We start from the raw sequence: 11,838 nt of genomic DNA on the forward strand, positions 1-11,838 counted from the left end.
ACATTACATTGACTTACATGCATTTCCTGGAGACTTATCCTAACCTTAACCATAACCAACACACGCCTAACCCTAACCCTAACCCTAATCCTAAACCTAACCAAGTCTTCACCCTAAAATTAATGATTCCCCTTATGGGGACCTCCAATTTGTCCCCATAAGGGAAGCCAGTCCCCACACGTGACTATGTAAACAGATTTAGGTCCCCACAAATATAGTAATGCTAGACCACACACACACACACACACACACACACACACACACACACACACACACACACACACACACACACACACACACAGACACACACACACACACACACACACACACACACACACACACACACACACACACACACACACACACACACTCCATATTTAAAGACCCATCTCCTGGAGGGCACCTCCCATCCCCAGGAGATATCAAAGAGAAGGAGGATGGCTTCTGCTCCTCAGCCATAAGGGCTTGGCTTTACAAGAGCATGTTGTCATAAGAACAGCTGGGACTAGCCTCAACCCAAGTAAAGCAAGAAAGCTGCCAGAGATATGGACTCAGCTGGCTGGTGCAGCCTCCCTAGGGCCTCTCTGTGCCATATGATATAAAGTACAGCTATAATTCTTCCTATTCCGAGAGATTACTCAGATACTGTACCGATACACTCCTTTTTACTTGCCTGTTCATGCGATGGGTGTGTTCAGGAAATGACAGTGTAGCGTTCTTTAGAAAGCAGAACACTGAAAGCCCAGGTAATCTCAGCAGATGACGCATAGTTCCCCCCGAGAGCAATAATGAGAGTGACTGTGCGTCTAATTTTTCCAAATCCCATTAGGAGATTTTGTTCCGTTATGTTATCAAATATAACTGCAAGCCTGGAAACACACACCCAAGTGAGAATCCGACTGTGTTGAGACATACAGCAAATAGAAAACTTTCGATTCGACTATTTTAGACGTAACAATCAAATCAGTTAAGACTGAAATGGTAGTTTTTGTGGTTTCACGTGTGTGTTGCATGCTGTGTGTTCCCGTCGTTGACATTACTGACCATGTCATGCCGACAATTACTGACAAAGTGTGTGTTGTCCCAGTTGCCGTAATGCATATTTGTGTCTGCTCCACTGTGTGTTAGAAGGTGTCACTTTCTAAACCTGGTCTTTTGTTTATTTTTGTTTCTCTTCAACTGTCAACCCTCTGCAATGGCAGAGCATCTTGGGATTGAATTTATGGGTATGGAAAAATCCATTTTGACTCTCTGCCCAAGCATAACTATTAAATAGGTGTCCTTCGTTTTGACTTGCTCCCATTCCTGTCTGTTAATCATATCGTCCCTTGATTAACCAATCAAATCTCTCTATCGTACCATTACTCATTATAATGACAAACCCGACGCATCCGATCCATTCATCAATCCTCATTAACATGGATGTCCTCACTCGCAACCCTCATACATGTGCAATGGAAACGTAGAACCATTAACAGAGTTTGCAGCTCAATAGCATTTCCCCCCTTTTTTGGACTGATTTTTGTTTTCTCGTTCCATCTGTCATAAGCATGGTGTTTCGTGTTGGTAGCTACCAGATGTCTCTCCTCAATCTTCACCTTCATCTTTCCAAACCTTTTAGCCTCATACCTCTCGTGTCTGTTTCCTTTGATATGCCACCCCTTTACTTTTGATGTATGTGTTCTGTCCATGTTTCCCGCATCACCCCGTCATTAGAATAGCTGAAATGTAACTTCTGAAGTGTGTCATATAGTATCTGTGTAACTGGTTTGAATTACCCTATGCGGATGCTGTGATGTGAGCATGCATTGCTATATTTAGAACCGACATTCATGATTTTCTTCTATCTCCAGCGATTTTCATCCTCCTTTGTTGTTAGCTCTTGTTTTCTGCTAACTTTTCCAGACGAGTGCTTCACTGGTTGAGGGTTGTGGAATGAACGCTAAAGGCGTTTCTTTCCAGATCACAAAATAACACATATAGAAACTGGACCTGCACCAAGATCACTTGTGATTGTGATGTATTTGTTCTTTAAGAACTTGAAACAAGTTGGTATGGTGGTGTACATTGGCAGCTTCAGATGGAAGGATTTGGGCGGTGGTGGCGAAGTCGATAGGGACTTGGCTTGGCAACTGGAAGGTCATCAGTTTAAGTCCCGGCAAGACCAAGTGCTACCGAGGTGTCCCTGAGCAAGGCACCGTTCCCTACACTGCTCCCCGGGCGCCGTTCAAAATGGCAGCACACTGCTCCTAACACTAGGATGGGTCAAATGCAGAGAAACAATTTCCCCACGGGGATTAATAAAGTATATCAAAATCAAAAAAATCAAAAAGGAGTTGTACACATTCATTTATTTGTGGTACATTATTGGTCAGACACCACACTACCTCTTAGCTCCATCATGTCCTCCAAGGACACAGGTCTACCTCAACCTCACACAAGCTCTTCTCTGGAAAAGCACAATTTAAGTCTAAATTCTTCCAGTTATATATGTAATGATATTTCAATTCAAAATGAATGTGTTTAATGAATAAGCGTAAAATAAGATCTCATAATTGTACTTACTGAATCCATGAGCAGATGAAGACTTCTGAAAGTGAATGCAGCTGTTGTTTAAGATCATGTCAAAACATTTCCATACTGCACAGTTTGCAGGTTCCGCTGGTCATCCATTAAGGGCCCGAACCATTAAAGTATCATATATTGTATAATTTGAAATGACTTGGATTTTTAGAGGATACAGCTGCTTATTCAATTCAGTCCAACTCCCTGCCGCCACCTACGCCGCCTTACTGCAGCGCAGGCGGCAACAGCATCTGTTGTATTTGTGATTATGTGCGAGGAAAGGTTTCCCTGTGAAGTGAGTTGCCAGGGAAAGGAAGGTGAAGCTTCATACTGCTCAGGATTCAGTCTATAAAAAAGTTAAGAAATGTGGATCAGTGAAAAAGTGGTGAACCTGCATTTTTGTGACACTAATTTGTTTTCTCTCCTGTTATTTTTCTCCCTGTGCGTGTGTGTGTGTGTGTGTGTGTGTGTGTGTGTGTGTGTGTGTGTGTGTGTGTGTGTGTGTGTGTGTGTGTGTGTGTGTGTGTGTGTGTGTGTGTGTGTGTGTGTGTGTGTGTGTGTGTGTGTGTGTGTGTGTGTGTGTGTGTGTGTGTGTGTGTGTGTGTGTGTGTGTGTGTGTGTGTGTGTGTGTGTGTGTGTGTGTGTGTGTGTGTGTGTGTGTGTGTGTGTGTGTGTGTGTGTGTGTGTGTGTGTGTGTGTGTGTGTGTGTGTGTGTGTGATGTTGACAGAGGCAGAGGAACTCTACCAGAAAAGAGTCCTGACAATCACGGGTATTTGTGTGGCGCTGTTGGTGGTGGGCATCGTGTGTGTGGTTGCCTACTGTAAAACCAAGTAAGTCCTGCTGATGAATGGATTTTAACATTTTTAACTCCACCTGCCTTTCTTAAAATATGTATGTATACTCAAACTGTTTTCACTGCATGTAATGTGCAGAAGAGAAATAGAAGAATACTGTTTATTAGTTAAAAAATAAGACATTTTGTTATTTTTATGGTTAACATGTCGTTTTGTGTTACTACTAGAGTGTCGTAACTTAAAAACAAAGAGCAAGAGAGAAATTGACCAACATTTTCTCAACAGGAAACAAAGAAAGAAGATGCACACTCATCTGCGACAAAATATGTGTCCAGAACATCCCAATCGTAACCTTGCTAACGGACCCAATCACCCCGGACCTGGCCCAGAGGAAATCCCTATGGTAGATGTGAGTTTCTGAAAGGATTCCTCACGTTATTAAAGTAAACGCACACAGATGTACTGTACACCAAATGGTGTAATGCTTAGTTATATAATCAAAGCTTGTCTTTTCCCCCCCCCACATTTTTCCATCTGCCAAATCCATTTTTCCCGACACAGTACATATCAAAGAATGTCCCTGCAACTGAACGAGTCATACGGCCTGCAACAGAGGGATCGTTCCCGGCCAGCCATAACTCTTCCAGATCTCACAACTCTTCCACACGAGCCCATTCATCAACACACAGGTGAGCATTCATAAAACCAAACCATTTCTTCTTTCTTTCTTTAAGGTGAATTGGTTGTGAAAAGAAAAGGATAGAAAAAAAGGATCACGCTGGGGTGTGTGCGCGTTAACGCCTTTTTTATTTGTCAGACATGAGGAACGGACATGGAGCCTGGCACATTCTGACAGCATCCTCTCCGACTCGCCGGGAATGATGTCATCATCCGTGGGGACCAGTAAATGCAGCAGTCCTGCGTGCATGGACGCACGGGCACGACGCGCTGGTCACTGTGGTTACTCTGACCCCCATCGGACGGGCCTGCAGTACAGAGACTCTTTCGACTCGCTGGGAGACTCTCCGCACAGCGACAGGTGGGAAACAGGCCGACTGTATGCGGCTCTAGGTTTGGCTTTAACATTCTCGAAGAGTTTGATCTCTGCGCTGGTTCTCTCTCAGCCTCAGTCCCAGTCAGGGCACTCTGAGATTCAGCAGGCATGATGATGAAATACGCTAAGGTAGGCAAGTGTGGAAAATGGGGACAATGTGCATACAGCTAGTGTAACATTAGTCCCTAGCCAGTATGTCATTCCGATTGGCTTAAGCTTTCCCTTTTTATTGCCCTTAAGGATCCATGTGACAGTTTTGGACATACACTTCTTGGCCAGAAACGATTTCATCCGTGCGTCACAAGGAAAGGTAGTGGATACATTTAGCTGGAAGCTGGAAGAAGAAGTTAGTCTGTCAGAAGTGAGAACATATTCCTTTCAACAACCCCAAAGCAGTCTATATTTAGCAGTCCTGCGTCTATTTCTGTTCTTAAGGCACAGAGATGTCAATCTTCTCATGTGACTCAACATGTCAAACAAGATTATTTCATCAAATGTCTGAGTGCTCCCAGAACATGTCAGCTCAAACACAATTAGTTCACTGTAAATATTGTGCTTTCAGTTCTGCCACATGCTCTTTATTTCATTTGCAGTGTCACACATGGTCCAAATTTGAAGGGATATTGTTATAGGGGCCTAACAATGACCCTCCCCACCCACTCCCAAAATGCCCTCACTGTTAACGTTTACATTTCCAATTTTTTTTACAGCCAAGCATCCATCACTCAACAAGCTCAATAAGCACTGAGCTAGGAGAACACACAGGGGTATGGGAGCACTATTGAGCCATATATTAAAAGTATGAAGTGTACGTTTTAAGCACAAAACAGTGGGTTAGTTATCTTTTCCAAAAGTAAACAACTTTTTTGAGGGATTGGAATGATGGCCCAGCTATGTCGAGGAAGTCGGTCTCTGTTGTAATTGAAGACCCTGTGTTTAAGGTTTGAAAAAACATGCTAAAGGTTGCTTTACAAGAAGTCATCCAGCCCTTTTCTACCGATAGCTTACACACAGCCTTATTCAAATTTGCTTCAAGTCTTTAGAATCAATATTTACCCTAATGTCTTCTGTATTGGACCTTTAATTATTCTCAGCATCAGCCAATCCATTTTAAATGGACATTCTTCATTCCATTTGGACAGGAATGAAGTGAAAATACAAGAAAAACGAGTTCAATTGCATTAAAACTAACAAATAGTTGAACAGACGATAACAGAATGCATAGTGACCCACTGACCTCACAGGATAAGCCTGCTTGCTTATGGCTTTAGACTTTTAAGTACATATCATTCGGGTCAACCAGAGTCACACTTTGGACCAGATGTAGACCTTACACACTTAACACATTAACCTATGCCTGCTAATGCTGCAAAGTGCTTACTTGAGGTGTTGAATATGCAAATCGGTGCATGTCCAGCTTCAGTCCCTGGGCCAAAATGAAAGTAATGGACCAAGAATATTCCTAATGTCTTTATAGCTGCATGCATCCATTTAAGTATTAAAACATTTCCAGAAATGACGACATGACTTAAGCCCCTTTCCCACTGGACAAATATCCCACTAACTCCCACTAACATCTGGCTTTTTCCCTTTCGTGGGAAAGGTTACAATCAGCATTCATTCCCGGGACAAATCACTTGTGAAGTCACAGGTATTTGTCGGCTCCAGCTTTGATCAGCAGTGATACAAATATGACCCAGGGGTGGACCGCATTTTTTTTTGCCCTTTTATAGTACAATGTCCATGACACATGTTGAAGTGGAGATATAATAAATAAAATCAACAGAGTTTTGGAGAATTATTAGAATGTATAGAGTACAAAACATGTAATTGATTTGGAAAACTACCAGATTCCATCCATTAGTAATTTTATTACACTGATTCATGTAAAAACTCACAAAAATATACAAATAACTCCTTAAAACCTTGTTTTACTCTTTCACTGTTCCAACTACACTGGTTTGTGAGCTTCAAAAAGAGACAGAATAAGTAACAATATAAAAATAGAGTAACCATCTTAAATACTTGTTACGGTTTATTAACCCTGTTTTCCGGCACGTCAAGTGTGTTTTCCCATGTCCTAATTTTGGTAACATAAGGGTATGACTTACTGCAGCAAAAATGTAAAAAATATACTGTATAAATGACAAGACTATGCAGTCCTGGCCTATTATCTAAAGCAAATAAACAGTGCCTTTTATAGACTGTCAAAAACAAACTGGACAAGATGTGTCTTGCCTCCTATGTGCATCAGCTTCATCGTCCCAACAATGCCAGCACACAACAAGCATCTCAGCACGAAATGTGCCTTGGCCAATGAGTTGCTATGCAGAGTCAGATTGCATAACCAACATCCCCTCAGAGTCATTCCAGGTAACAGGCGCCTGTTTCCATTATGGCGACGGCTTCGGATTCAGCTGAATCAGCAGTGTTGTGGGAATATCTCAAGCTTGTGTCTCACACAGCGTGTTGTAGTTTCCTAAGGGCAAAGAACATTTGACACAAAAAGTCTGATCTACAGTCAGTGATATGAGGACTTGAAACTGCAAAATGTATTGACAATCATGTTTAGTTGGTGTATGAATATAGTTTTGTAACTGTCAATCAACATGTTGGCAACTAGAGTTAGTTGGAGAAGGGATGGAAAAGTAGGAACCATGACTCCAAGACTCAGTCAGTCGAGAAAACGCACTCTAAATGTATCTGTCTTTAAAGCTTGATATTGACTTTCTACTTCAAGAGCCAAGCCGTACGTTTTTATAGCTAGTGTTTAATAATAATAATAATAATAATAGCTTTGATTTGTATAGCGCCTTTCAAGGGACCCAAGGTCGCTTTACAAGTAGTAGGGCAAAAAAAAAACATAACAAAACAAAAGTCAGACAGACAAAACAACAGACAATAACAATAATTGGGGGGTTGTGTATCTTCAAGAACTTCTACATTTACTCAAGCATTCAGTCTTGGTGCCAACATGGCCGTGACACATAATTAATCAAGATAGCATAAACTGAAAACCACAGTAAGTTGGGGATGAAGGTATAGAAAGGTGCAGCATGCCATTATTTAGTCACCGTCATTCTTTAGAATAGACTATACAGCAACCAAAAAGCAGCTGCTCCTGCGTGTGGTGCAGTGGGTTGTGGGTTGGTGTTTGGATCAGGGTAGCACAGGTTCAAACCCCACTGCAGTCGGCATGTCGTTGTGTCCCTGGAAAAGACACTTCACCCCAAATTGCTCCTGTGGGGATTGCCCACAGTATTGAGTATGTAAGTCGCTTTGGATAAAAGCGTCTAACTGGGATTTGATTTTAACTGCTTGAGACGCTCAAATAGACAGGTGATCGTAAAACAAACTGCTGGAAAAGTTATTGATAGAATCCAAAACAGTCATTGAGATTCACTGTCATGCAGTAGAAAGAATGTTTATGAATGTCTGTTAAGACAATCACTTTTGCAAATCCTCAGCATCAACCAATTTTATATTAGTATTTTATAAGACCCAAGGATATTTAAAAAAAGACATGGCTCCACATCAGATCCTTGGGGGACACCACCAGACTCCAAGTCTGTAAATATGGGATATGATATACAGTACTGTAGTATTGCTGTTGTTTAAAGCAGCTCTTCTTTAGTTCAATTCATCAAGACTTTTCCCCGATTTTATATTTGTCTTTCACTGTAGATGCATGCAAAATAAATAAAGAATTTAAGGTAACACAAGGTGATAACTTTCTTTGAGTGACTTTTTTCAACCTTGGTCAAATCTGCCGATAAAAAAACTTCAGATCAAAATAGAAATATCTCAAATATATCGTCTTTTTTTAAATTGAGACAATGTCAATGGTCAAGGAAGATATTATTTAAAGTTACAATACCCAGTGTGAAAAAATACCTTACAGCAGTTCAGCTCAAGAGGACATCCAGGTTAAATGAATGTATGATACAACACTTGTTTTCCATTTAATATTTCAGTGCCTGCTTACAGCTTGCTTGTAACATGGCAATTTGGTAGTTCATTCAATTAATCGAATGTTGGGGGAAAATTCAGACAGATTTCTTTGAACTCTTCCACTTGCTCACTTCTGCTTGTTGCTCTTCTCTCTACTTAACTATGCCCTCCTCTCTGCTTTTACTACAGATACGTGTCAGCCCTGACAACACCAGCCCGACTCTCCCCAGTGGATTTCCATTACTCATTGCCCTCGCAGGTGCCTACCTTCCAGATCACATCCCCCAATGCCAGCCATGCCATGTCTCTCCCTCCTGCTGTCCGCAACCCCTACCCTCTGGAGGATGACCAGCCCCTGTTGCGCCGCTACCAGGTGCCACTACACGATGCCCAGTGCCAGGAGCCCTACCGGCAGCAGCGCCGCACCTATCTAAACGACAGCAGGGGCAGCCTGCCCTCCAGCCCCTACCGGCTGGCTAAAGAAGAAGACTATGAGACCACCCAGGAGTATCTCTCCTCTCGGGAGCAACCAAAGAGAAGTGGGTCCAGTGGAACTGGTAGCCGGCGCTGGCGGAGATCCAGACTTAATGGCCACGTGGCCCCGCGTGGATACGAGGCCTCTCGGGACTATGGGTCTCGAAGCTGCCTAACAGATAGTGAGTCAGAGGAGGACGGGGAGAACACGCCCTTCCTCAGTATGCAGAACATGAATGCCGAGCCCTCCACCATCTACAGGCCGGTGGACAGTCGGACTTCTCACTCATCAGGGCGGCACAGTGGGCATGGGAACATGCATACAAGACTTACACACTCACGCTCCAAACCGGACAATACACCCATTAAAGAGTGAAAATGAACCAACAAAAATCAATATAGTATAGACCTGCATCTATAAGAAATATTTTTATTTTATATAACTGAGATATTCTAAACAAATGAAATATTTATTTTCATTTTAGCAAAAGTTGTCTACTAGTTAACAGCAAAGACTTTTTTATAGGGAAAACTCTATTTATATGTACATTTTTGATTTACAGCATAAAAAGATGTGCCAGTTTTTTCACAACGTAAAAGAATAATAGTAATATTGTGGTGCCTTTTGCTGTATGCCGATGCCAGAGGGCCAGTGGAGGTTTTTGTAGCCTTTCTTATATGGACGCCTCATTTTTTATACACATTTATGTTGTTTTTTCCTCTCTGGTTTCCTGTTTTACTTTCTTTCCAAGTTGCATTCTTTGAGGAGTCTAGCCCCACTGGAACATAACCCCTTCCATGTCATGCAATATAAACCACTTCAACATAAAGTGTATGTTTACATTAATATGATTCGCCTGTAGGGTATATGATTTGGGATCTAATAGAGCGCCTGATAAATACGATGTAGATCCTTTTTGCCCTCTGACTGATGTCTACAGAAAGATTGTGTGTGTGCGTGTGTGTGTGTGTGTGCGTGTGTGTGTGTGTGTGTGGGGGGGGGGGGGGGGGTGATTGTTAGATGAATTTCATTGTTTGTTGTGATGACATCAAACTTGTGGATCTACCGGTGTTTCAGCAGAGCTGACAGAAGAGTGTATCAGAGGTTCACAGAATAGTGCTTTATCAGAACAGTGACCCCCAGTGTATGTGGACAGGTAAGGCTGTTTTAGGGTTGTATGTTATGCAGGTCATTGCTTGATGTGTTTACAGCTATTCCTTCACTTTCCCAGCCTGCCCCAGTTTAGTCCTCTTTGATTCCCCAGCAGGTTTTCCCTCATGTTAGTTTCTTAAGAGGCCAACAAACGCTGAGCCGCTTGGCACAGGGTGACCCCTGCCATCAGGAGTGATGGCAAAACAAAAAGATGACATCTGTTTTCACTCAACTCAGCCCCTAACGCCATTCCTCATCATCCTTCTGTGTCCATTCTGTTTTTGTGGATCGTGTTAAAGGCCACACAGTGTCTCAGGATTTCCACTTGCCCACCCCCCCTTTTCCCTTCCACCTTAAACTCTGTTCACCCTCTTCCTCAACTTAAGGTCTACCTAAGACTAAGGCTCTCAGATCATGAAGGCCTACATGTAAAACATACAGCCTACCAGTTCCCTGAACACATGCACATAGAGAGAAGGAAAGTGGAAGCAGCTGAGTGGAGAACAGTATAGAACATACTAGACAATATAATGGAAATAGCTGTGAAACTTTGGAGGATCATACAATGCAAAAATATGCAAACTTTCTATTTTGCTGTTTGATTACATCATTTTCTAACAGGTGACTGTAGTGTGTTTTGTGTGGAAAAAAACAATGTGATGCCTGTAGTGTAGAATGAACATGATATAAATGCATATTTACATGAGTTAGTTTTTAAAGCCATTATGCAGCCATCTATAAAGTTGTCAGCCTTTCTTGTTCACATGTCCATTGAATGACTGTGTCCATGAATTGTTGTATCACTTATTTTAGACTGCTCCACTTAAAATGCACACTTCCAAGTAATGGCAAATAGCATCCAGATAGTGTCTCCTCCGATGGTACTGTGTACTGCTTCTTATCTTGTCGACGGTTAGTCATTTCAAATGAACTCCATAAATGAGGATGATTTCAAAATTAAAAACATTTGAGCCCCCTGTCCTTCATTGAAGGATGTAAACATTTCCAAGGTAATTCAAGAATCATGACTCAGTGAGAGAGAACAGTTTGTTGGTATGGTATTTACTCCTTAAAAAAAAAAAAAATTCTGAATTATCAGACTATAACTCTTGAAAATGAATCTGCAATATTTACGTCTATGGTAAACGCACAGTGGTATTGCTATATAGAAAGGTCTTTGGTCACACCTCACATGCAGATACTTCATTGAGTTTCTCACCTCTGGGTTTACTTTTGTATGTCTGAAAAATACAGAAGAAGATACTGTAGTGCTCCTCTAGTTTAAATGTGATACTCCCTTCACTCTTCTAGTCCTCTCACACAATGGAGATGCTACCAGGCACGTCCTGCCACTCTCTTCTGTTTAATTTTATGACCCCCCCCACTCCACCTGACTCCCACCCTCGCTTGAAATGTTTGAACACCTCTCCTCTGCATGTCCTTGTGGTCACGGTTAGATGGGTGCATGGTAAAAAAGCAGCAGACAATTATTTTCCAGTCAGTGAAAGTGTATTTCATTTTAACATTCAGCAATAAAAGAGAACCTTCCCCCATGTCATTCCTGAAATATGCTAGAAAAAAAGAAAAAAAATGCGAGATTGTCATAGATTGTAAAATAAAATGAAAAATGAATCCACCTGTTCATATGAGAAAATAAATCTTTATTCATATCATTTTACGATGTAGTTATTTCTTTAGAAAGCTTTGCTTTTGCATTTAATTCACCTTTTAGTGTGACTTCAGGTTTGACTCTTCTGGCATAGTGCATACGATACACAACGTGTCTCAGGAGTACACACATAACATCTGATTCTGATATATGGTTTATATGTTGATTGAGGGGTTA

The 11,838-nt window shown here is 41.7% G+C and overlaps 1 protein-coding gene across 4 annotated transcripts in view; it reads left to right on the forward strand.

Moving 5' to 3' along the window:
- nrg2a (neuregulin 2a) overlaps positions 1–9,669 on the forward strand; it is a 74,395-nt gene extending 64,726 nt beyond the window's left edge. For 3 of the 4 annotated variants that reach the window (XM_034099931.2, XM_034099930.2, XM_034099934.1), the window contains exons 6-11: positions 1,203–1,226; positions 3,294–3,396; positions 3,646–3,769; positions 3,922–4,049; positions 4,178–4,399; positions 8,555–9,669. In XM_034099931.2, the coding sequence (XP_033955822.1) occupies positions 1,203–1,226; positions 3,294–3,396; positions 3,646–3,769; positions 3,922–4,049; positions 4,178–4,399; positions 8,555–9,215 (1,262 nt within the window). In that variant the 3' untranslated portion in view covers positions 9,216–9,669. The remainder of the gene's footprint in view (positions 1–1,202; positions 1,227–3,293; positions 3,397–3,645; positions 3,770–3,921; positions 4,050–4,177; positions 4,400–8,554) is intronic. The other variant, XM_034099933.2, reaches the window with a different exon arrangement.
- Positions 9,670–11,838: the final 2,169 nt, after the last annotated feature.

Source organism: Pseudochaenichthys georgianus, chromosome 14, assembly GCF_902827115.2.
Source record: "Pseudochaenichthys georgianus chromosome 14, fPseGeo1.2, whole genome shotgun sequence".
Classification (NCBI taxonomy): domain Eukaryota; kingdom Metazoa; phylum Chordata; class Actinopteri; order Perciformes; family Channichthyidae; genus Pseudochaenichthys; species Pseudochaenichthys georgianus.